The following is a 25,457-nucleotide window of genomic DNA, read 5'->3' as shown; positions in this document are numbered from 1 at the left end:
CACTTTCATTATAAAATAATTTCAATCAATAAAATGCCAAATTTATACAGCGCATAATAAAAATACAATATTCCACTTTATTCAAGGTTTTACAGCAAATAATTTCTAGCCGAAAGGCTGATAACAGGAAACGTAGACATATATTCAATTCAAGACGTAACATCAATAAACATAACAGAATGAAGGCAGGTCAATAATTTAACGTACATATACGCAGTTGCAAGAGTACAAACGAGGTACCAGAATAAAAAGTGAATGTAACAACATAAATAATGCAGCAGTTCATTACAACAGAATGAATAATTACGTTAAATGTAATTACCTAAATTAAGTTATTTCGCGAAATTCTTAACAAAACAATATAATAAAGAAACGGAAGAGACCACGCCAAGCCGGTACTTCATATTAAGTGTAATACTAACCAAATCATCATTCACAAAATAATAACAATTCCGTACATCCAAAAACATTTAACATAAGTAAGTAAATAATGTTTCATCCAAAAACTTACGCATATTGAGTGCCACTATGAGTAAACCCGAAATAATTATTCGCCGCCATTCTTCTTTCACAGGGTCAGAAGAGAGAGGAATAAGATGGTTGCCGGAACACCGGAAATCTGTTTTCTTTGATTACGCACTTTATAATGATTGGTGGAATTAAAGTACTATAAATTAGGAAAGCAGTGTCTAAATAAACAATTTTTTTTTTTTAAATGAAATACGGTTAAACAAAAATATATTCTAAAATAATATATTACAATTGTATCCGCCAAGTAATATCCTATTTCTTAATGAATAATTTTAAGTATATTTAGAAAACTATGTTATTTATATATGTATTTATTTTTGTGAATGATTTTAGACATTTATTTGTCACAAGGTATGAAGAAGTAGAGAAAATCAGTAAGATTAAAGCTTTTACTTAGATTTACAAAATTTGTATAGCTTTTATTTCTCAAAAATTTAAGTTGAATACTAATTTGCTACATAATAAGTTATTTGTATTCTATTTTATTGCAATTTATCAAGTAAGCTGTGGTAAGTAGCTGTGACGTTTGAGAATATCAGTAGTGAAATGACGTGTACGTTTAGTAAAACGTAATCTTCCTGGGTCTTTTAAGTAATGGTTAACGAATTGTTTTAAGTTATAATTTAATCATAAGGTATGTCTCTGAAATCACGCTGTTTTCTGCCAATAATTTCGCTTCTGATTATTGTCAGTCATTGTTAATCGTCTTTTTTGGGGAAATTTCAGTATGAATAGAGGTTAGGATGTGTATTTATTTTTCCTATTTATCGTAGAATTTTAACACCTTTCAAAGATATAGAAAGATTACTTTTTAATTGATATGATCATTTTTAATGTTGAGTTTAATTGTTTAAATGAAGTTTATGGTGAGCTAGATACATTGTCAATGTTGTCGCGTACTTTCAAATTAATATATGTTACTCAAATATTGTTGATAGGAATATTAATTTTGATAAATTTAATTGAATTAAAAAGGGAATTTATTCACGGATGGGAGTATAAACCCCTTAAACTTATAGTGTAGCTTATCTTGTTTTTGTAAAAGAATGTATGGTGCATAACGAATTTTGATTTCTTAAATAGCCTGTAGATAAACATAATAGCTTGCAGTAAAACATTCTGATTATAAAGAATCGAAACACGTCACTTTGACTCTGTGGGATAGTGAAATTACTCTAAAACAATTGTTTGCATATGTTCAACAGCATGATGAAACCATTTTAGTGGTACAGGTAGCTGTTTTATTGGTTAGGTTATATATATAGTAATTATTTATTTTCAACCAAACCATGCAAAATATATTTACTACACCAAATAATCCAAACTAGATGTATGATTTAAAGGAAAGATTGAAGTATCTTCTTAGGAAAACCTGCGTTGGAGATTGTCAGGAAAAAAGTTATACAGTAAAAAAAAAAAACTAAAAGAAAATTTGGATGATACAAGTGGTTGACTCTAAACCCACTGGGTTGGTCTAGTGGTTAACGCGTCTTCCCAAATCAGCTGATTTGGAAGTCGAGAGTTACAGCATTCAAGTCCTAGTGAATCCAGTTGTTTTTACATGGATTTGAATACTGGATACCGGTGTTCATTGATGGTTGGGTTTCAATTAACCACACATCTCAGGAATGGTCGAACTGAGAATGTACAAGACTCTCAGGTTGACTCTAAGTCTGAATAAGTACTACAATTGCTTAACATTTGGTATATATATATATTATCTACTGTTTTTAAAAAAAACAATAATTAAAAATTGTGTTTTATAACTGAAGTGTAAAATCTATGTAAAAGAAAAAACTAAACAGTCTTCCTATGTAGTTATTTTAATTAATATCCTGTAATTTAATAATACCAAATAATCATTTAATATTATGTAATAATGGTTACAATTGATATTTTATATCCTTATGACAAAATATTGTTACAAATTAATGGATTCAGACGAACTTATTGCATCAAAAATTTAAGTAATAAATTATTTAAAAATATTCTGTTTGATTCATTAATTAAAAATTTTACTTCTAACAGATTCTTTTTGTGGCTTAATACTTATTTTTTTGTGACCAGTTCATAAAACAGATTGTATAACTTAGTTTCTCTATGTTCAAATAATCTTTTATATTGCATCTTATTTGGGAAGGATAGACTAATTTTGATACATTTCTCATGGGAAACTAATCACTGAATCAAAATTTTTGTTTGTAAACAGAATATATAAGTTGTTTAGACAGTTGTTTAACCCTTTGATCAGTATACACATCATATGATGTGCCTTAGAAATAGTGACACATTCAGTACGCGCATCAATTGAGTTTTTGCATTGGTGTAGTGTTAAGTGAAAACGTCATATGATGTTTGGTACTCTGGATTGTGCTGCTATCTGTAGTAGTATTTTGGAATTTTTTCCTACCATTTTGTTCAGCAGTTTTTCACGTCTTTGTTTGTGCTCATCATATGATGTTCGTACTGTAGTACATGTGTGAAGAATGCAATACTGCACTTTATGTTCACCCATGCTTCCAAGATTATCATACACAAAAGCTTTTTTGACCGTGTAACTAATTTATGTTGTTTTTACATTTTGATATATTTCTATTGTTTTAGTATGTTACTAGTGTACATGGGCATATATTTTTTTTATATATTGACTGTTTACATCTTCTATTACTTCTTTCACATCATATGATGTACATACTTTTGTGTTAAATTATGTAAAAAATTTGGTTAATTAAAGGGGTTATTTAAAAAAATTATTTTTTCATACAACCAGTTAATAAAAAATCATTTTTGATTTTTTTTAAAAAAAACAAAAAAACGCTTGGCACAATTATCACAGAAAACTCACTGATAAAAGGGTTAATATTTTGCTTTTGTCAAATGTTGTGTTTCCAAATTTGTTATTATTAAAGTGTGAATGTATGTGTAGAAAAGTCTAGATTTTTAATGTCTGTGTGTAAATTCTGCTTGTTAATGTTTTTATTTGCATGTCATTTTCTAAGCATTGATTTCCTAAACATGGATTTGGTTTAGCATAGTCCCTGTACATATTCTTTGTATCTATAGATGAATCTATATCTGGTCTCCCCATTGTATTATTTAATTAGTTAGTGCAATTAGATTTATACACTTTGCAATTCCTCAAACAGCTCATCTTCATCCATAAAAAAATTTGGTACAATGGTTTAATGAAACCACAATATTCCTGGATATTCTTCCAATTCTGTTGATCCTCCTCAGATAACACCCTGATAGGGTGTTATCTGAGGAGGTCAGAAACTTTTCTGATTTTCTACATTGCAATTTGTTTATTAAAGTTTATTTCTTCAAAGACTTCCACTAAACAGTTGTATACCATATGTGCAGGACAGCCGTCTTATCAGTCAACTGCAAGTTTTGTTGCAATTTACATAAAATATTGTTTAGCCTTTGCTTTCTTTACCAACAAAATGTGTATTGGTGTTATCTGCAGGAATTCCAATCACCTTTCCTCAGTATTTTTATTTCATTAGAAGAAAAACTTTTTTATTTCTTTAAAACTCCATTATATAGTTTACTAAAAAATCTGGCATTTCTATATGTAAATTCACAAATTCCAGTGGTTTATTTCCACCATAATCCCTTCTAAGGATGAAAAACTTAAATGGAAATGGGACTAACTTCAAATCCAAATGATTGGATGAATCTGTCATCACTGAAATGAGTCTTGCACTTTTCAGGTCATCAAAAATCTTCTGTGCTGCATATAGCACAATAGCATTAGAAATTATTGGATTATATTTTGTATGACCACATGTGAATATAGGATTGGAACAGTTTTTTATAATAGTATTTGCACAGCCCTTTGACCTTAAAAATTATAATTATGTATTACACTATGGTATGCAAAAGTGGCTTCTTATGCGCCACCAACTGCTTGTTGATTCCAATTGCTGCTTTCATAGATAAATATCACTAAAGGTTTTGTTAACACTTCATATGTTTGAACAGCCATGCAATGTTTTTTTTTTTTTTTTTTTTTTTTTTTACGTGACCAATTATATCAGACCATCTATCATGTCTGTTATCAGATTTTGATTTTCACATATACATTGTACAGTTTTTCCACTAACTGGAATAAAAAAAATTTCTATTTGCTGTTAAAACTACATTTTCTTTCAGCATGTTTATAATTAACAATTCCACAAATAAAAAAAGATTTCTAAATATTCTCAAGTCAGCTTCACAACACTACATATTCTTGCCACATTCATCAGTTTGAAGAATGGAAAGTTTGAGACTGGAAACAGAGGCTAAACTGTCTAGTGATAATTGAAATAATGCACCAGGGTTACAATGTACGCTACTACCAATGTATGGCAATAAAATACAGTTTGTGTTGTTTTTTGTTTTGCACTATGTAGCACTTTATACTGTTCACTATGAATGGTAGAAATCAAATCATTATTGCAAAAAACTGGGACGTTTGATTGTCCTGAAAAAATCTTTCAGGATACTGGGACATTTTGTAAAAAATAAAGGCTTGTCCTGGGAAAAATGAGCAAATGGATGCCCCATGTTACATATTCTGTGGATATATTTTTGATTTTGTTGAATTTTTTGTCACTTGTTTTGTGTCTGTGGGGTAGTAGCAAGTAATTGTGGCATATGTTTTATATAACACCAATAGTTGACCAAATGTTTAACATTTAATAGTTGAAACAAATGATAAAAAAATCAAATATTTTATTGGATTATATTCTGAAGGGGTTTCTTCAGAATATAGCACAACCTTTACCATTTTTATTCTTTGTCACAATAAGACATCTTTGCAGCATTGTGTAATTAATTAATTCCAGTTTTCAAATATCACTGTCTCAGTTCTAGAAATTTTCTGATTTTCTTGCCATATTTCATTCGTTAAAAGATCAACCTTCCTGTTAAGTCTAATAGGTAACGATTATAACACCCAAAGAAAAAGTTTATTTTTCTGTTACATAAATACTACAATTAAATAATCGCTATGATCAGTATAATTGTCTTATTGCTTATTTTTTTATAGACACAATTTTCCAGAGTGTAAAAGATAAACTAATTGTGGAATGCTATAAAAGTTGACTGGTGATTGCATTGAAATGTTTCTCCATGTTCTTCATAAACTTTTAAACATAATTTAACAACTCCTAGCAGGCCAAAGTCAAATATAAAATATACAAAGGATTTATTTATTGAACATGGTACTGCTGATATGTTAAATAAATAATATAACAATTAATGAATTCCACCATACCAGCACAATGATATGAACTCAAGATTTTTCGGCTTACTTGAAAGACAGCATCAGGAGATAAAAGTATTACTTTAAAGTCAGAAATTTAAAAGATTACAGTTAAAATGTAAAACGGTTATGACTGTCCAGTCCTACCAGTATACTGAAGGAATATACGTGTACTATGGTGGATTAAAATGAAATCAAACGAAACCATGTTATCAAAGAGATAATTATTAGATTAAATTATTACTTCTTAATATTTATAATTAGTATGTTTTATAATAATATATGGTTTTTAAACAATTTTTCTTCATTAATTAAATCTTTATTATTACAGAATATATACGAGGTCTGTTCAAAAAATATGTAGTGTTTGGAACGGTTCAGTTATTTCAGTCAAATCCACTTGGCATCGCCATGTTCATACAGATCAACTGATTACTACACAGTGTTTTGATTGCAAATGTCATTATTGGTTGCTTAGCTACGCAGTTGCTTGTGAAGTGTATTTTTTTCATTTGGCGGATTTTAGAATGAGTGACTTGAACAGGCAAAGAGTTGCTGTGAAATTTTGTGTTACTCGGAAAATCTAAGAGTGAAATTTTTGATATGCTGAAGACTGCTTACGGCAACATTGCTAAGAAAGCGTGTGACGTGTTTTAAGTGGCATGGACGTTTTAATGATGGTGGTCAATTGAAGACGATGAGCATCCTGGACGTCCTTCCTCATCAACTGACAACTCGCATGTAGACAAAATCAACACCCTGGTTCAGGCAAATCGATGTCTGACCATCAGAGAAGTTCATTGAAGTTCTCAAACATCTGCGGAATGCTATCTGGTGAAAAAGGCCAGAAATGTGAAAAATTGGTGACTGGTTTTTTCATCACAGCAATGCTCCCGCCAATTAAGCCCTCAGAACTTGTGAGTTTTTGGCCATACACTCTATCACTGTTCTTCCCCACCTGCCGTACTCACCTGACCTCGCTCCTTGTGACTTCTTGTTTTCCAAACTCAAAGGACCTTTGAAAGGAAGAGGATTTGAGACGATTACCAAGATTGAGACAAAGGAACTGTAGAACATCACAAAAGAAGCGTTCCAGGACTGTTTCCAAAATGGAAACACTGTTGGGATAAGTGTGTGCGTCGAGGAAGAGAGTACTTTGAAGAGGACCCAGACAAGTAACTTCTAAATAAAGTACATTTTGTTTTATGACATTAGTTTACGTATTTTTTGAACAGACCTCGTATATATTTTTGCAAATTAGAAGTATTATAATATTTATAATTAATATCTAAGATTTTCATGATTGTATGTATGATCGTTTTTTATTATATGTTTGGCAAAATTGGAGTTTTCTGGTTTATTATTTTTAATGCTATTATGTGCTCTTTTGCACATGTGGAAAATTTTCAATTGATTATGCCGACGTATATCATCTCACATTCCTCACAAATAAGACTGTATACTCCCTGTTTATCAAATTTGGAATCATTATCACATGATTTTTATTAAACTTATTATTAATATATTTAATTAATTTGTTATTAGTAGAATATGCAGGTGTTAAGTCATTTTTTTTTAAATTTGTTTCAAGTTTTTGACTAAAAGTGTATATCCAATTTTTATGTATATTTTATCCGTTTTATCAGGTAATAATTTTGTATTGTTATTTTAATTAATTTCTATTTTTATATTTAAGGAAATTTTATCATGTTTGAGATATTATTTTATGGCTCTACATAACAATGAATTAAAAACTGCCATCTTTTGGGACCAAGGATAAAATGAATTTTAATTAATTATTGTGTTATTTAATTTTATTTTCTTCCTCTATGAATCATGAGATCTTGCCAATGGTGAGGGGGCATGAGTGCTCATTGATGCAAAGTAGCCGGACTGAACGTGCAACCATATCGGAGAGGTATCTATTGAGAGCGTGTTTTTTTTTTTCAAGAAAATGCAGCTCTCTGCATTTCATGTAATAAAAATTGGAGCCACCTACCTTGGTAAAATATTCCAAAGGTAAATTACTCCCATGTTCGGATCTCCTGGTAAGGACTACTAAGGAATTAGTCACCAGAAAATTAAAAAAACATAACATCTAACATTCCACGCTCTGATTCGTAGAAGTCTAAACCGGGTTACTAGGTTAGAAAATTTAAAAAAGGAAATGGATAGGTTATACGTAGATGTAGTAGGAATTACCAAGGTTGGGTGGGAAGAGGAAAACTACTTTTGGTCAGGTAATTTTAGAATAATTAACTCAGCTTCAAATAAAGGGCAGGTTGGAGTAGGTTTTGTAATGAACAAGAAGACAGAGAAAAGATTAGAGTATTTCAAAATGCATAGCGATAGAATTATTGTAATTATGATAAAATCAAAACCAAAGCCAACAATGATGGTTAATGTTTGTACCCACCACGATGATGAGGTAGAGTGTGTATATGAAGAAATTGACAAAGCAAATTAAACGCATAAAAGGAGATGAAAATTTAATAAGAGTTGGAGATTGAATGCAAGCATTGGAAAAGGCAAGGAAGGAAATATTGTGGGTAAATACAGGCTGGGCAAAAGGAATAAAATAGGGGACCGACTTATTGAGTTTTGCACAAAGTACAATTTAGTAATTGCCACTCCCAGTTTAAAAATCATAATAGAAGAATATACACATGGAAAAAGCCAGGCAATAGTGCAAGGTATCAGATAGATTGTTTCATGGTTCAACAAAGATTTAGAAATCAACTCGTTGACTGCAAAGCTTTTCCTGGAGCAGACATTGATAGCAACCATAATTTAGTGATAATAAAATGTAAATTGGAGTTTAAAAACCTGAAGAAAAGGTGTCAGATGAATCTGTGGAATTTAGAGAATCTTGAGGAATAGGAGATCAAGATTTTTGAGGACATTGCAAGAGGTCTTTCTTTTTAAATGTTAAAAAGGAAACTCTTAATCAGCAGAAGCAGAATTAGGTGGAACAAAGAAAACCTTGGATGTCAAAGGATATATTGGAGCTGATGGATGAACGTTGAAAGTATAAGAATGCTAGTGATGAAGAAGGTAATAGTAACTATCGAAAATTAAGAAATACTATAAACAGGAAGTGAAAATTAGCGAAAGAAGAATGGATTAAAGAAAAGTGTTCAGAAGTGGAAAGAGAAATGATCATGGGTAAAAAAGACATACAGGAAAGTTAAGGAGAATTTTGTGGTACATAAGTTAAAATCTAGTGATGTGTTAAACAAAGCTAGTAAACCGATTTATAATATGAAAGAAAAAGGGATAGGTGGGTAGAATATATTGAAGAGTTATATGGAGGAAATGAATTAGAAACTGGTGTTATAGAGGAACAAGGGGAGGTCGAAGAGAAGGAAAAGGGAGATACAATACTGAGATCTGAATTTAAGAGAACATTAAAAGATTTGAATGGCAGAAAGGCTCCTGGGATATTCGAGATACCTGCAGAATTACTGTGCAGTGCAGGTGAGGAAGCAAAAGATAGATTATACAAACTGGTGTGTAATATTTACAAAAAAGGGGAACTTCCATCAGACTTCAAAAAGAGTGTTGTTATTATCACGATATCAAAGAAAGCATGTGTACATAAATATGAAGAACACAGAACAATTACCCTAACTACTCATGCATAAAAAATCTTAACTAGAATTCTGTACAGAAGAATTGAGAGGAGAGTGGAAATAGTGCTAGGAGAAGACCAATTTGGTTTTAGGAAAAGTATAGGGACAAGGGAAGTAATTAGCACTCAGTTTAATAGTGGAAGAAAGATTAAAGAAAAACAAACCAACCTACTTGACATTTATAGACTTAGAAAAAGCATTTGATAATGTAGACTGGAATAAAATGTTCAGCATTTTAAAAAATTAGGGGTCAAGTATAGAGATAGAAGAACAATTTCTAAAATTTACAGAAACAAAACTGCAATAGGAATAATCGAAGAACATAAGAAAGAAGCACTAATAAAAAAGGAAGTCCAACAAGGATGTTCCCTATTTCCATTACTTTTTAATCTTTACATACAACTTGCAGTTAATGATGTTAAAGAACAATTTAGATTTGGAGTAACAGTGCAAGGTGAAAATATAAAGATGTATAATATAATATATATATAATTATATATATATATATATATATAATTATATATATATATATATAATTATATATAATATAATTTGCCAATGATATAGTAATTCTTGTTGGGAGAAAAAACGATTTAGAAGAAACAGTGAATGGCGTGGATGAAGTCGTATGACCACTGCATGAAAATAAACAAGAACAAAATGAAATGTAGTAGAATAATGTAGATGGACCACTGAATATAAAAATAGGAAGAGAAAACATTACGGACATAGAAGAATTTTGTTATTTGGGAAGTAGAATTACTAAAGATTGACAAAGCAATTAGGAAATTTCATGTTAAATGAGGTAAAAAGATTATAGGTCATAAGATTACAATCATAATGAAACAGAAATATAATATAATGAAAATTGAAATAAATAGATTAAAAGATATACATAGAAAAGCAATAATATAATTTTAATAAAATAAATAGTTTAAATTCTTATCATAAATTTGGAGATAGTGTTGTCAATTTGACAGATTGATTTTATTTAAGTGGAGCATAATATAACTTATGCATATAAATATAACATTAAACCAGATAAAATAAAATACATAACGAAATAAATAATAATTGATACTGAAGATAACATTTGTAAGATTCATGACAAAGAAATAAGGGTTAATATTAGAAACAATATATCTAATTTAATTAGTTCAAAATAAAGAATAAATTCATAAAAGACAATATAAATTCTAAAGAAACAAACAAAAACTAAATTAATTAATAATTAAGCACATATAGTAAAAGCTAATAAAACAGGTATACCTGTCATCATGTATATAGAAAATTATGTAGGTAAAACTTAAACAATTTATAGCTGATAATAATTTTACTAAAATAAAACTCCCACAAATACATAAAGAAATAAAATTAAAACTTTAATCAGTAAGTCTAAGTATGTTATCCCTGATGATAAAACAAAAAATTATAATATATACACGCCATATATGAAGGGATTTATCAAAAATACATAAATATAACACACTGGTAAGACCATTAATAGATTTTACAAATTCACTAACATATTGTTTAAGCAAATTGTTATCTAATATATTAAAGCATTCAGTTAAATTTTAATAACAATTTAAAAAATGGTTATAATATCTTAGATATTTTACGTAATATTAACATAAACAATAACACAAAATCTATACCTTTATGTATCTGTAATATGGTATCATCAAGGAGGCATTGAGTGGCACCTGTAGAACTAGGAAGATCGCGGGTCTTATATTATTTGATATCAGAAACGCGTTCAACACGTTGTCGTGAGGCCTCATAACAAAAGCCTTGGAGAGGAGGAGAGTCAGTGACTATTTGAGGAGAATTTCAGCAAGGCTGAAAGAACAGCTTCAGTATTGTACCGCATTATGGCAAATGTCGGAGGGCCACGTCAGTTGAAGATACGATGTCTGCTGGCATTGGTGGTAGATTCTATAATGCTGTACGGCGTTGTGGTGTGGGAAACGGGGCTGTGCATTGCCAGAGGCCAGGATATCCTGGAGTGGATACAAAGAAGAATGCGATATGTGTGGTCTCAGCCTACCGTACCGTTTCGTTTGAGGCAGCTATGGTCCTTGCCGGGCTTCTTCCTCTCAACCTGCTAGCCAAGGAGAGGAAGGAGGGCAAGAACAGAAACGAGATTAGGCGAGATCTGTTGGCTTGCTGGCAGAGTAGATGGGAGGGTTCCCAAAAAGGGCGATGGACAAGAAGACTGCTGCTTACCGTCCAAAACTGGGTGTATAGAGGGTTGGGGGAGTTGTACTTCTATCTTACCCAGTTCTTTAGCGGGCCTGGGTGTTTTAACTCCTATCTGTTTGAGAGAGGGAGGAGAGACCCGTGAGTGAATGTATTGCTCGGCAGCAGTCAATCCTGCCGAGCACACATTTTTTGTGTGCCCTAGATGGGAGCTTCTGAGAATGCAGGAAGTCCAAGAAGTGGGTCCCATCTCCCCGGACAGTATCAGAGAGACAATGCTAAGAAGTGAGACATCCTGGGGCTGTTGTGGCCAAATTTATCTGGGCAGTCATGACAAAGAAAACCGAGGAGGAGGCAAAGTTTTATCCATAATTACCAATAAGGTTGACGGTAATAGAAATATTTTGAGTCACAGAGTGCTATTGAAGTCGCAATACATCAACGCGTTACTAGTTTTGTGATTTCACTTTTACGACTGAGCATTCGAGACATGTTGTTGGTACGAGTCAGTTCATAATGGGGCCTACACATCTCGAAGTAATGCCTCAGGGTGATTCCAGGATGTGTAGGGTTACTCCAAAGGGGGGTGGTTTTAGTCAGTAGTCTGTTGATGGCAGTTGGATTAGACCACCAGCAGGAGTCCGACACTTCGTGCGTAAATGCATTTCCACCTCCGTTCCAAAAAAAAAAAGGGAAAAAAAGGTATCTGTAATATGTATTCTAATATAGACTTAAATAAAACTTTAACTTTCATTAAAAAACATTTGAACAAGCATAATGAAATAAATAAACATTATACAAATGAATTAATATGATTGAAATATGTTCTGAATGCAGTTACTTTACTTTCAACAATCAATATTACAATCAACCATTTGGCTTGGCTATGGGTGAACCATTGTCAGCAATTTTGGCAGAAATATATGAGATATATTTGCAGTTTTTATAAGATACTTGTATCAATAAAATTCTGACTCACCATAATATACTACTGTATAAACATTATGTTAATGACACTATAGTTATATATAATGAAAATGTTCAAAACAAATCAAATATAATATTAAATAAATTTAATAAAATTGATAGATACATAAAATTTACCATGTAAATAGAAAATGATAATTATTTGAACTTTTTAGATATAAAAATACATAGTAAAATTAGAAATATATTGTAAAGACACATTAAATAACACAATAATTAATTACATTGGTCATTTTTAATTCATTGTTATATAGAGCCGTAAAATACCTCAAACGTGATAAAATTTCTTTAAATAAAGAAATAGAAATAATTAAAAACATTGTTGTTGCTAACTGTTATAATGTTGGCACTATAAACAAATTATATAATAAATTAATTTAAATAACAATGCAAAATAGATATACACATTTAATTCAAAAAATATATTTAAAAAAATTGCTTAACACCTGCATATTCTACTAATAACAATTTATTAATAATAATTTTGATAAAAAATTATAAGATAATGATTCAAAATTTGATAAACAGGGAGTATACAGTCTTGTTTGTGAGGATTGTGACATGATATAGGTGGGCAAGACCAACTGCAAACTTTCCACTCGTGCAGAAGAACACATAAATACCATTAAAAATAATAAACCAAAAAACTCCAATTTTGCCAAACATATAATAGAATACGGTCATACGTACAATCATAACAATTTCATGAAAATCTTAGATATTTCTTATAATATAATACTTCTAATTTGCAAAAATCTATATATATATATATATATATATATATATATATATATATATATATAGAGAGAGAGAGAGAGAGAGAAAGAGAGAGATTTTACTATATTATCTATATTTCTGTTCATTTAATTTGATCTCATTAATAAAATCGTTTCTGTCTTTGCACTTATAAAGTAGAAAAGGATACTTGACTGTTTTTTGTTTGCTGCAAACATATTACCCACGAAAAATTGTTTACTCACATTTTAAAGCTTATATTTCTTCAAAGTTTTCTCAGATAAAATCTTGTGTTAAGCATGTTCTTCTTTGTCAGACTTCAGTTGAGTGTAACTTTACCTCAGCTGATTAAAAAAACTTACACAAATACAGGTTTTTTGTTTTTTTTAATGTAGAAAACATTTCAGGTTTCTTAAAATAGTAGTCTGCTTAATATTTTGGAGTTAGATTATTAGGATCTCTTTTACTTTATTTTACCATTTAGTCTTTTTTATACTGTTCTACCATTTTGTTTAGATCCCTTTTTTTTTCTCTGCAATGATGAAGAGATTTCTAGTAAGTAGTGGGTGGACTGACATCTTGCAAAATCTAAGTCTTTTATTTGCTTTTCTAATTTTGTTAGTTCACTATCTTTGCCTTTATTTTGATCTTACTTTTATCACATCAATTTGTAGGCCTAGCAATATACCTTTATTTTTTTTTCAGAAAATTTCAGTCTTTCTTCTTTCTTTAGTTGCTATACCATTGGATCATTTTTATTTAACATATTCATGCTCCCTCTCATTTTTTTTTTTTTTTGTTACCACCTTTTCTTCTTTTGTCATCTTACTAGTCACGTTAGGCTTTTTTTTTTAAAGAAAAACTTATATGAAATCCTAATTTAAAAAATAAAACATTTTACAGACAGCCCTAAAATACTTTTATTGTGAGGTAAGTTAAAAAACTTTGCAATGTAAATATGAAGTGCGATTCCCGTGCCTCACCCTAATACTGAAGAACACAGAATAATTATTTATCAAATAAATTTCAAATTAGACTGCACTATTAAATATATAAATTCATTGAGTCTGCTATAAACTACTAAGATTTTATCCTCATACCTCTCAAATAATTTTATTGTTGATCGCAACAACAATAATTTTGACCAGATACATTTCTAAATTCATCAAAGACCATGAAATTTTTACAAAGATGCAAATACTAACTTACTGCAATCTGGTCTGCTTTCAGGAGCAAGTTTAATGTCTTCACTCTGCCACATAGCAGCTCCATCACAGAGTTCCTAACACATTCTACCTCTGATCCGTTCTCAGAAGTGAATTCGATGCCTTCACTCTTTCATACATACAGAATTCCTAATATGTTTTACCCCAGATTTGATTTGCTCTTGAAAATGAGGTCAGTGCATTCATCCTTCCACACACAACTCCATCACAGATTCTATAATATATCACACTTCCGATCTAGTCTGCTTCTGGAAGTGTGGTCAGTGGCTTCACCTTTCCACATACAACTCCATCACAGAAGAATGAAACAAGCAGCTAAACTAACCCAAGCTCAATGCCAAAACGCCTATTTTCGCAAAGTAAACACCCTAATGTGTCCCTAGTCATCTGGGTATTAGAGCACCTAATAGCTAGATTATAGCATCTGACCCTCTGCATGGCCAAAAACCTAAGGAAGCAGCATCTGTCTTTCATTCTCTTTGGGTTTTACAAGTAACTTGCAAATTTAAGAAAGAACTAATTTTCCCAACTATTCTAATATGTTCAACTTCGTACTTCGGGCAAACAAATGAAATGGTGCATGTTATCAACTCTACGTTCCAGTCATAAACCTGAGCCAACATAGCCAACTTATCTGTAAAAGCTCCATGTCTGGAAAGAAACTTGAATAATATGCTAATTAATAAAATACCCTAGATGGGTTTAATCCAATTTTAAGACTTGCTAGATAGAAAGTCTTAAATTTTCACAGGGAAAACACCATGTGTGTAACGATCAATCAGACGATTCATTCCATCTAACCCTCCATGAATGGAAACCGTGGTCCTCAATTTCTCATGTGTACCCAGAGGTGGTTTGGTCTGTCTCTTTGGCATTATATTACAATTTTTGCTTTATAGTAAGAATATCAATTGGCTTAACACCTGCAGTAACAAGGACTGCTTCAAGAGAGATAGTTCTATAGCCACCGATTGTATAAATTTTAATTGAAAAATTAAATTTATATATTTTTTGAACACAAATGTACATATTCATTACTAACATAAATAGTGATACCATTCTGATGGTGTAGGCATTCAACTTCTTACATTTTTTCTTCCAGTGTGTTACACTTTCTCACTCTTCCCATGGTTTTATAAAAATAATTATGTCATATTTACATGTATTAAATTTTTCTTCTGTGAATATATTGAGAAAAAAGAAGAAAAATCCTCTCTCCCAACCTTTACCATTGTTATATGAACTATATCATATTTACCTTTAATATATAGTTATGTATGTATCCAATACTAAATATTTTTCCATGTACTCCTTACACCAATTTTTAATATTAATGTAATCTGCTTCAACTTCAAATATGCTTCAACAACAAATACCAAAATGATGTTTAACAAATACCAATTTGATGTTAGTAACATCAAATCAAATACCAAAGGAATTTGACTACTATATTTTGTTGTTATTGAAACAATATAAGTTTACCACTCTTGTTCATTCTTCATATAAAATGGAATATTACCATATATTTATGAAGTGATGAACCAGATTGCAGCCATGAGTAGTTGTTCATCTTTGATCCAACTATTATATCTAAGACATCCAGGTCCTTTAGGTTTTTAGTAAGAAAAGTCTTTCTAATTTGTACTGATTATTGAGTTAAGTTTTATACAGTTTTTATTCAGTTATATTCTGACTATAGTAATGCATACATAATTTATTTCTAATTTCTAAAGTATGATGACTTGCTTAATATTTCTTATACATATAATTATTTTTGTGGTACACTTTCAACTTATAATGAGGGTCAATAAAATTTAAACAGTAATTTTGCTATTCTACACAGCAAGCCGTTACAAACTGGATGCTGGAGTGGGGGGTTTAATGTTCAGTGTGTTAGAGAGGGGTAACCAGCTTGGTCAGTTTCTCTGCGGTGTTCTGTTGACAGTACAGTGGTGAGTGAGGAAGAGGTTCCATCATCTGTTACACAACGTATAATCTTAAAGTTTTTAACTAATAAAGGCAATAAACCTGTGGAAATTTTAACTCATTTTAAGTAGTTTGGGACGCTACACAGCCCCAGAACAGAGTGTAGAAAACAAAAGTCATGATCAATGCCCAATGTCAAATCTCACAGCTGACAACATCTGTGCCGTTTGAGAGCTTATCGACTGTGATTGCTAGTTCACTGTTGAAGAAATTGCTTCAGAAGTGGGTATCAACTGTGGGATTGCTAAATCCATTATCACTGATCATCTTGGCATTAGAAAAAGTAGTGCTTGATGGGTTTTGAGTTTGTTGACTGAAAATCAAAAACTGGTCAGGTTGAAGATATGTGAGAGACTTCTGAATCGATTTCACCCAGAAGGGGATGATTTTTTGAGGCGCATCATCATATGTGATGAGACATAGGTCCATCATTACACTCTGGAGTCAAAAATGGCAAGTAAGGAGTAGTGAAGGATGATATTCTTCACAATCTACAAACAGTGAATGCAGCTTACTATTGCCAGCTGTTACAATCAACAAAAGATAGGCTATGCCCATCAGAGATGTCATCCTTCGTGACAACGCCAGGCCACACACCATGATTTTGACATGGGATAAATTTGAAACAATGCAATGGAAAACCTTGACCACCCTCCCAATAGTGCAGATTTGTTCCTCTGACTATTTTTTGCTTGGGCTCTTGAAAGAATCTCTTAGAGGGGAACAATTAAAAAACAATGAAGACGTTGAGGAGCAAGTGCACAATTAGTTGATGACTCATCTTCAAACTTTTTATGAACAATGAATATTCAAGCTTCCAAATCATTAGCAAAAGTATGTAGATCGTGCAGGAGACTATGTAGAGAAATGATGAAGAAATGAATCAATAAATTTATATTAAAAAAATTACTGTTTATATTTGATTCACTCTCATAATTGGATTAATATCATTCACTTTTTTGTTTTAAAATAATTATGTATCTGCAAGTTGTAGTAATCGTAAATACTTATTCAGATTTATTAATTACTTGGGAAAATCAATTTAATTTTTATGTAAAATATCTTTATAAAATTAATTATTGATTTTAATAATGGATGATGTTTTTGTTAGATGAATGTAAAATAAATGACAACAAAAAATAAATACTTGAATGCAAGGAGAATAAACTTCATGAAATTTATTTTTCCCTGGCGCTAACATCATAGAGTTTATGTAGGTGAAAAAGTTAAGCAAAAATATCAAAAGAAATATTTTCAGTTGTGTTGTTTGGTTCTTATAAAACATGTTAGTGGGGTTAATGATTTTTACAGGCACCTCATTTATCAATATGCTTAGTTTTTATTTTTTTCTAAATAATAATACTAAGGTCATGGCAGTAAAAATACACATCATTTGGTTCAGATTTATTCTACTGCAGTTTTCTTTTAGATGCCTGTTAGCACTTTATTGGATGATGACCATGTTAGTTGACACCTGTAAAATAAAAATAAGAGAAATTAAAAAATTGATAAACTTAATTGAATATATTGTCGCGTGTGGTGCGCGGTGTGCGTCTTCCGTACGGCTCGATCGGGATATTGAGAGGTTGTTGACAATTTATAATGTTTATATAATTATAGTTTATTGATTAAAATGTTCAAATTACAAACAAACGAATTAATAATAATAATAACAATGGTGATAAATACAATAATGATAATAGTAGTAATAATAATAAGTGACAATAAAACAGTTAATGAACACAAATATTAATACAGTAATTACAACCAAATAATAGTCAAGATAATAGTGTAAACGATAATTACATGACATCAAACAAAACAATAAGCATGACATAAAAACAGACAAAAATGCATAATGCAATCAACAAAGATAATCAAAATTATTACATGTAAATAACAACATATCAAATAGTGATAATAATGTCCGTAGTATATAATAAATACAGATTACCCATAACAGAGTTTAAAATACATAATCCTTTGGAATTTACTCCAGATATATAAACAGTAAACTAATATTAATATAAACTAATATTCAGCCCCATTAACAAAGAAACCACTAGTCTTACATTAACAAACAATTTTATAAAATTCACCTGCAAATCCCTTTTATTGTCTATCTTAACACTTCATGAATGAAGTCTATTGCATTATTTATTTCGGATATACACTTAGTTTTAATGTAACTCACCGATAATACTTTCTTGGTTACTGAATTACTCGTAACGTTACCTTATTCATATCGAACTGGTACCTTATTCGCAGACTCACACCTGGACTCTCCACGCTGGACTGTCGTCGTACGCCTCGCAGACTGGTTCACGGATTTCCGCTGAACTGCACTTTTAGTTGATCTTACTGGGCTATTTATACTGTTAGCCCCTTTACCTGTAGGATCGGACCCAAGTCGAAGCGTGAGAGGAGTCGACCGAGGCTTTGTTCCCATAAATTCCAAGTTTGATCTCTTCTCACCGTACAACAGGTATGCATTGTGTGTTAATGGGCAGTATAACAAAAGACAATTGTAAAACGGACCTATTCTTGACAAAGGGTTGCCCTTTTTGTTCCTTTCTGGATCCTCCCAATTAAATACATTTTCTATTACTTTCATAATTGGCAGAAATCCGTTATTTAGGCCCGCTATACCAGTCTTATTACACTGCCCCCTTCTGAAGCCTGTTCGTCCCGTACAGATCCCTGATAAGGCGCCAGGCGATCTAGATGAACCATCAATTTCTTCTTTCTTAGACTGAGCCGATTCTTGTAGACCGTCGTCGACTCGGTCCAATGTGGTGTAAGGTCCCTCCCAGGTGGTCTGGAATTCGGAGATCTTCCCCTTGTCTTCCCGACCGGATCACACTGTCTGACCGGAGGTCGCATCTTGCACCTTCTTTACCGTGTTCTACGCAGCGAGCTGTTGGTTTCTACCTTTTCAGCGCCTTCCCTTCTGAACGTCTAGGAGCTGCCCAGACTGTAAGCTTACACCTTCTCGATTGCTTCCTCCTGCTACAGTTTTTTTCAGTAGATCCAAAGTTGAATGGAAACAGACTTTTTCTTGCAGTCTACTTTTCGGTGGCTTGCTCTGCCGCAGTTCTAGTAGACTGGTCGACCCTTGCCGTTTGATGCTGCCGCCAGTAATTTTCGGTCTTTTGCCGTAGTCGACTCTGTAACTGGCGTTGTCACGGATTTCTTGATGCTGTCCGCCGATTCTCCGTCGCAGTCGACAACATTCGCCGAAGGCGAGTGGTAGGTAGAGACAGCGCACCGGCTGCCTCCAGTCGCAGAGCCTGAGTATTGACGTCATTGACTATCCGTCCCCAGAAGAAGATTCTTCTTCACCTCGGCGCCCCGTTGGTGGAAGTGTGTGCTGCCTCCTCCTCGATGTTAATCTGGCTGTCCGATAATGGAGGCGAATGTTAGACTTCTGGGCTCATTCTCTTGGCTGGCACCTGTAGCTAGCCACCAAGCTGTGCTGCCCGAAGCGACACCATGACTTCGTCATAGCCGGCCATGGATGGCACACCCTGACGAACTTCCGCCACTTGACCCTGAAGTGCGGTTTTCGGGAACGCAGTCTTCTCCGGTGTCGCCCAACCAGACTGAAATGCTGCCGCCTGTAGTCTGCCCAAGATGTACTGCCTGCGTCATTGCCATAGGATGTCCCACCAATGTGCCTGGACCTTGATCCTGTGAACTGTTAACACAAGATTCCCGGGCACTACGAGCTACCTCCATTGCCTGTGCGACATCCATATATGGCTATTCTCTACAGTGTTGCCTATATTTTCTCTAATTTATTATTAACTAGCAGTTCAACATTTTCTACTTTATTCTGTAACTTAGAGTCAACCTTAAACACATTTACATCAGACCGTGCATTATCCTTTTGGCTATTCTCTACAATGTTGATTTCATTGGTCTAATTTATTATTAACTAATAGTTCAATATTTTCTACCCTATTCTCTAACTTATCAGAGTCTACCTTAAACACATTTACATCAGACTTGACATTTTCTATATTTTTCTAAATCTAAAACTTAACTTCTCAAAACGAGACATATATTCATCTAACTTTTTGTTTATGTTACTCAGATTTTCGTTTAGCTTACTAGCAATTTAATTATTTTTATTCATCTCTTCCCTTAGTGTACCACCTCTTTCACTCATCTGAATTAACAAAACCATACTGTTTTCCTTATTAGCTATTATTTTACTAATAATAAATTACTATCACAAAAATAAAATTAGTAGAAAAATCTTATTAACGTGTGCAAAGCTAACTACTACACCTCTTGACAATTTAAAAATACCAAAATAAACATTGAAGAGTAAATGAATCAAACAATAAGCCATCAGTACCAACAAATCATAAATTACTGTTGAAACTTCATAACACTCTCAATATTTCACTTCTGACATCAGTATCGCCGTGGTTGTGCAGTGTTGGTTCCCCACGGCTCAGTCAGGATGTTGAGAGGTCGTTGACAGTTTATAATGTTTATATAATTATAGTTTATTGATTAAAAATGTTCAAATTACAAACAAACAAATTAATAATAATAACAATGGTGATGAATACATTAATGATAATAGTAGTAGTAATAATAATAATAAGTGACAATAATTAAACAGTTAATGAACACAAATATTAATACAGTAATTGCACCCAAGTAATAGTGGTAAATGATAATTTCATGACATCAAACAAAGCATAATCAAAACACAATAAGCATGACATAAAAACAGACAAAAATACATAACATAATCAACAAAGATAACAATCAAAATTATTACATGTAAATAACATGTCATATAGTGAATAATGTCCATAGTAAGTAATAAATACAGATTACACATAAGAAAGTTTAAAATACATAATCTTTTGGAATTTACTCCAGGTATATAAAAAGAAAATTAGTATTCAGATCTATTAACAAAGAAACCGCTAGTTTTAACCCTTTTTAACCAAAAGTCTTACATTAACAAACAATCTTATAAAATTCACCTCCATCCAACTCTTACAAGCAAGGACTAAGGCCTATATCCTAATGTTTAGTTGTTTTGTTCATACCTGTCATTACATGTTTATGTTATATATATGTATATATACACACATTTACATGCATGATGTATCTAAAATGGTGGGCTGGCTGTACAGTTTCGGATTATACATGTCAAATGAACAAAGGATTTCCCGTGAAAAAAAATACTGATTTCCCTGTAGTTTTTGATCCACCACTTTGTATTTAAAAATGAAAAGTGTATATGTCAAGATTGGATTGAGGAATCACAATAACATTTGATACACTCATTTATACCAGTGTTGTCTACAAATAAAAAATTACATTGTAAACACATTTGCAAATTTCAAAATGGCAGCTATGTCAATCTTTCAGTCTTTTATATTTTGGTAATCCTTAGTTTTATCATATTATCATATCTGGCAGAAAATTTATTACATAATTTTCTGCCAGATTTCATATTGTTTTAAAAGTCAACCAAAGGAAATGTTTAATTTGACCACCATGTCAGACTAGTAAGTCCTTACTAGTCTGACTTGTCTGTAAGTACTGTACAGTTGTAATAGATGTTGTAGCAATCAGCTTCTATCCTTGGCCTTTGCCAAGGATAGAAGCAATAATAATTTAATTAGGGCGTAGCAATAATAATTACTAGACACATCAAGAAGAATGATATTTAAATCAATTCTATGATGCATGATCTTGTACACATGGCAGCCAGTTTTTTAGAGGGCTAAAATAATGCATCCACTGATAATGTGAACTACGGATTTTGGTGTTCTCACAAAGACATGGGACTACACCATAGCTTTGTGGAGTACCACAGTTATTTGTTCCCCATAATTTAATGTTTCTGTAACATGATCTTGAACAGCAAAAATGAGGCATTCAATCTAATTCTGAATAAATTTCCTGTAAAGTTCTTTCCCTTACGAGCTATCTAATCTCATTGAGTGGATTGAAATCAGCATTATTCAAGTAAAGACAACCCTATCTCTTATTAAACCCTCGGTCACAGGTCACTACTTCTTGATTCAACATGCTGGTTGTGCTCTTTTCAATAAAAGTATTTCTTTATGTTCAGCTGTTGGTTTGCTTCAACCTCAAGATACCCCTCTTCCTATACCCTTGTAGATGGAGACAGTCCATACTGCTGTCCCAAAATTATAGCTGACAAATGGTATGGCACACATTTTTACAGCGATTACTTTATATTCGCTAGTGAGTGTGCTTTCGTAGAAGTATTAATTTCTTTAATCCTATTAAATAGATCCTTTTCAAAATTTAGATGACTGTTTTTACAATATTAGAACTTTGCAAAATGTAATAGCCTGATATTAAGATTAGTTTACCTATTTTCTTAAAATTTATGATTACACAAACTTGAACATAATAGATAGACAATATTGTATTTACCATTATAACTGCTATAATACATACATAATTATTCTTTTTTATTATTTATTTTTTTTTTTTTAATTTTACAATTGATGAATACTTTTAATATTTAACTATTACCTTTATTATTTAACCTTTCTTTTCTTTTTTTTTTCCAATCTATACCGCTGTAGTAAATTCCTGTGCAAATCTATTGATTTCCAAGGTTGCAATTTCTCCCTTTGTTTTTATGTTTAAATGTTGATTTAACAGTTGTAAAAGTAATGAGATCTCTTTTGCTATTCTATTTTTCCTCAGTGTTTTATATAATTTTTGAAAAAATTCAACTGGAATATGTAATATTTTAAAAAGAAAGAAATCGATTCAAATATATCTATACTTATTGTTTTAGACAAAATGCGACGTTCCCACACCAGTCAGTATTATGAGCCTGTGCCTCAGCAGTATGATGGTGATGTTTTGGAACAAGAAAATGAACAGATGGCATCACAATTAAAAGACAAGATTCATGTTTTAAAATCATTGTCTATTGACATTGGTCAAGAAGTTAGATATCAAGATAAATTACTTCGAGACATAGATGAAGATTTTGAAAGAACTGGAGGATTTTTAGGAAATACTATGAACAGAGTGCTTCGATTAGCTAAAGGTGGACATAATTATTATATGTTATATTTATTTTTATTTTCAATGTTTGTTTTTTTTGTACTATATATTGTTATTAAATTCAGATGAACTGTGTTCTATATTTAAAAAACAACTATGTATTTTTATTAATTAAAAATTTATCATATCTATATTTTAGCATAAAAATATTGTTTATTGTAAATATTATTTTAACTACTAATTATTCCATAGTTTGTCAGTAAATAAAAGAAAAAAAAAAATTATTTACTTTGGTAAATTTATTTACTATAATTCATTGATAGCATTCATTTTATTAAATATACATGTGCTATGTGTGTGTATAGTACAATAAAATCTGTTGTATATTTTTATTGACTTTAATTATTATTTAGTTTAGCATAATTCATACATGACCTTCCATTTTATATTGTAAAGAAGTATAGATTATTGAACTTAAAAGTTGTTTTATTTCATAATACTTTAGATTTAATAAAAATTTTAGGCATTTTTTATGGGGTTTATGGGGAATGCTTTCAGCAAATCCACTGAGGTACTCTGCTTTCAGGAGTCAATCTGTTTTCCTGGTGATCACTGTTGTTCCTGGTGCCATTTTCCATAAAAATATTAGGAATATTTTTTTTTTAAAGATATCCTCCCATAGATGATAATGAACTGATAGAGTAATTATTCTATTAGTATACTATTTAATTTATTTTACTACAGTAGAATTAATTTAATAACCTTTCAACATTAACTTATTCCTAAATGTTTTTGAATACGAATTGGATGATTATAATTTATAGCTTATTAGTTTTAGTTTATATACCTTTAATATAATAATCACTGGGTTAAGATGTCATAATGCTTTTAAAGTACATTGCATTACTACTAGTGAGTGCTTCTATTATGTTCCTGAATTCATTTACTGATAATATTAAATCTTTTGCAAAAATGTTTACATCTAATAAAAATGCCACATTTATTAATGTAGACACATTTATTTTATAAGTTTTTACCGTGAGAATGGTTTCTTAAACAAAGCTTCATTATAAAAATACAAAATTAATAAAGTTACCTTTGATTCATTAAATGGCGATATTTCTGTCAACTATTGAAGATATATTTCATATTAAACACTCCTACGGTTTGCCTTGACAAAATTCAATTGTGCTGTATATGGACTGTTTGAGCACTTATAGCTATAATTTCAGTGACTATTACATGTTTATTTAATTTTTGTTTGTTGAAATGGAACATTGATAAAATACCTCTCATTTGCTACTAATGAAAAATTTTAAATCATTCAAGCAATGAAAAAAGACCAATTCTCTAATGAAAACATTGAAGGAGATGGATAAAAAGCAATGACAATTCAGAGATTAAATAAATTTTTATATTCCATCGGGTAACTTATTCCCCCTTCTTTATTGACCTAGTTATGAACAATGGGTAATAAATTTGTTTTTGAATGAGAAAGTTATTTTCATATGAATTACTAAATATAAATAGATTATGTAAACTAGTTTTATTAAAATGATGACAATGGTTGAAAGTACTGTACATTACATTAATTAATATTACATTTAATGCATGCACAAATGTAAATAAATTTAGCGTTATTATTGTAACAATTGTAGAAGACCTAACATTAGCAATAGAATTTAATTCTGAAAAAAGTTATGTAATAAAGTCTAGGAAAAACAAAATAAAATGAGGCATTTATTATTACAAGGGTAAATAAGATATAAACAGGATTTATGTTCCTGAACATCTACAGTTGGTAGGAATGGACTCGCGCTTCTAGTATGCTTGGGTGGGGTCATTAGGAGTGGGGAGAGCCGGCCAGTCCACACT

The 25,457-nt window shown here is 31.3% G+C and overlaps 2 protein-coding genes across 9 annotated transcripts in view; one reads left to right on the top strand and one right to left on the bottom strand.

The window, feature by feature from the left end:
* Zn72D (Zinc-finger protein 72D) overlaps positions 1-647 on the bottom strand; it is a 116,817-nt gene extending 116,170 nt beyond the window's left edge. For all 5 annotated transcript variants that reach the window (XR_012755047.1, XM_075355284.1, XM_075355295.1 and 2 more), the window contains exon 1: positions 512-647. Coding sequence is in view for 4 of the 5 variants with exons in the window: in XM_075355284.1 (XP_075211399.1) it covers positions 512-561 (50 nt within the window). In the remaining variant the exon portion in view is untranslated. The remainder of the gene's footprint in view (positions 1-511) is intronic.
* Positions 648-1,033: 386 nt separating this feature from the next.
* Bet1 (blocked early in transport 1) lies at positions 1,034-23,972 on the top strand. 4 transcript variants are annotated; one of them, XM_075355253.1, is made up of 2 exons: positions 1,034-1,165; positions 23,368-23,972. In XM_075355253.1, the coding sequence occupies exon 2, from the start codon at positions 23,373-23,375 to the stop codon at positions 23,709-23,711; it is 339 nt and encodes a 112-aa protein (XP_075211368.1). In that variant the 5' UTR covers positions 1,034-1,165; positions 23,368-23,372; the 3' UTR covers positions 23,712-23,972. The 4 variants fall into 4 exon arrangements, with proteins under 4 accessions (XP_075211368.1, XP_075211359.1, XP_075211376.1 ...); XM_075355244.1 differs by having other exon boundaries at positions 1,057-1,268; XM_075355261.1 differs by lacking the exon at positions 1,034-1,165 and adding an exon at positions 17,993-18,138.
* Positions 23,973-25,457: the final 1,485 nt, after the last annotated feature.

Source organism: Lycorma delicatula, chromosome 1, assembly GCF_047948215.1.
Source record: "Lycorma delicatula isolate Av1 chromosome 1, ASM4794821v1, whole genome shotgun sequence".
Taxonomy (NCBI): Eukaryota; Metazoa; Arthropoda; class Insecta; order Hemiptera; family Fulgoridae; genus Lycorma; species Lycorma delicatula.
This window is presented reverse-complemented; position numbering and strand designations above follow the sequence as displayed.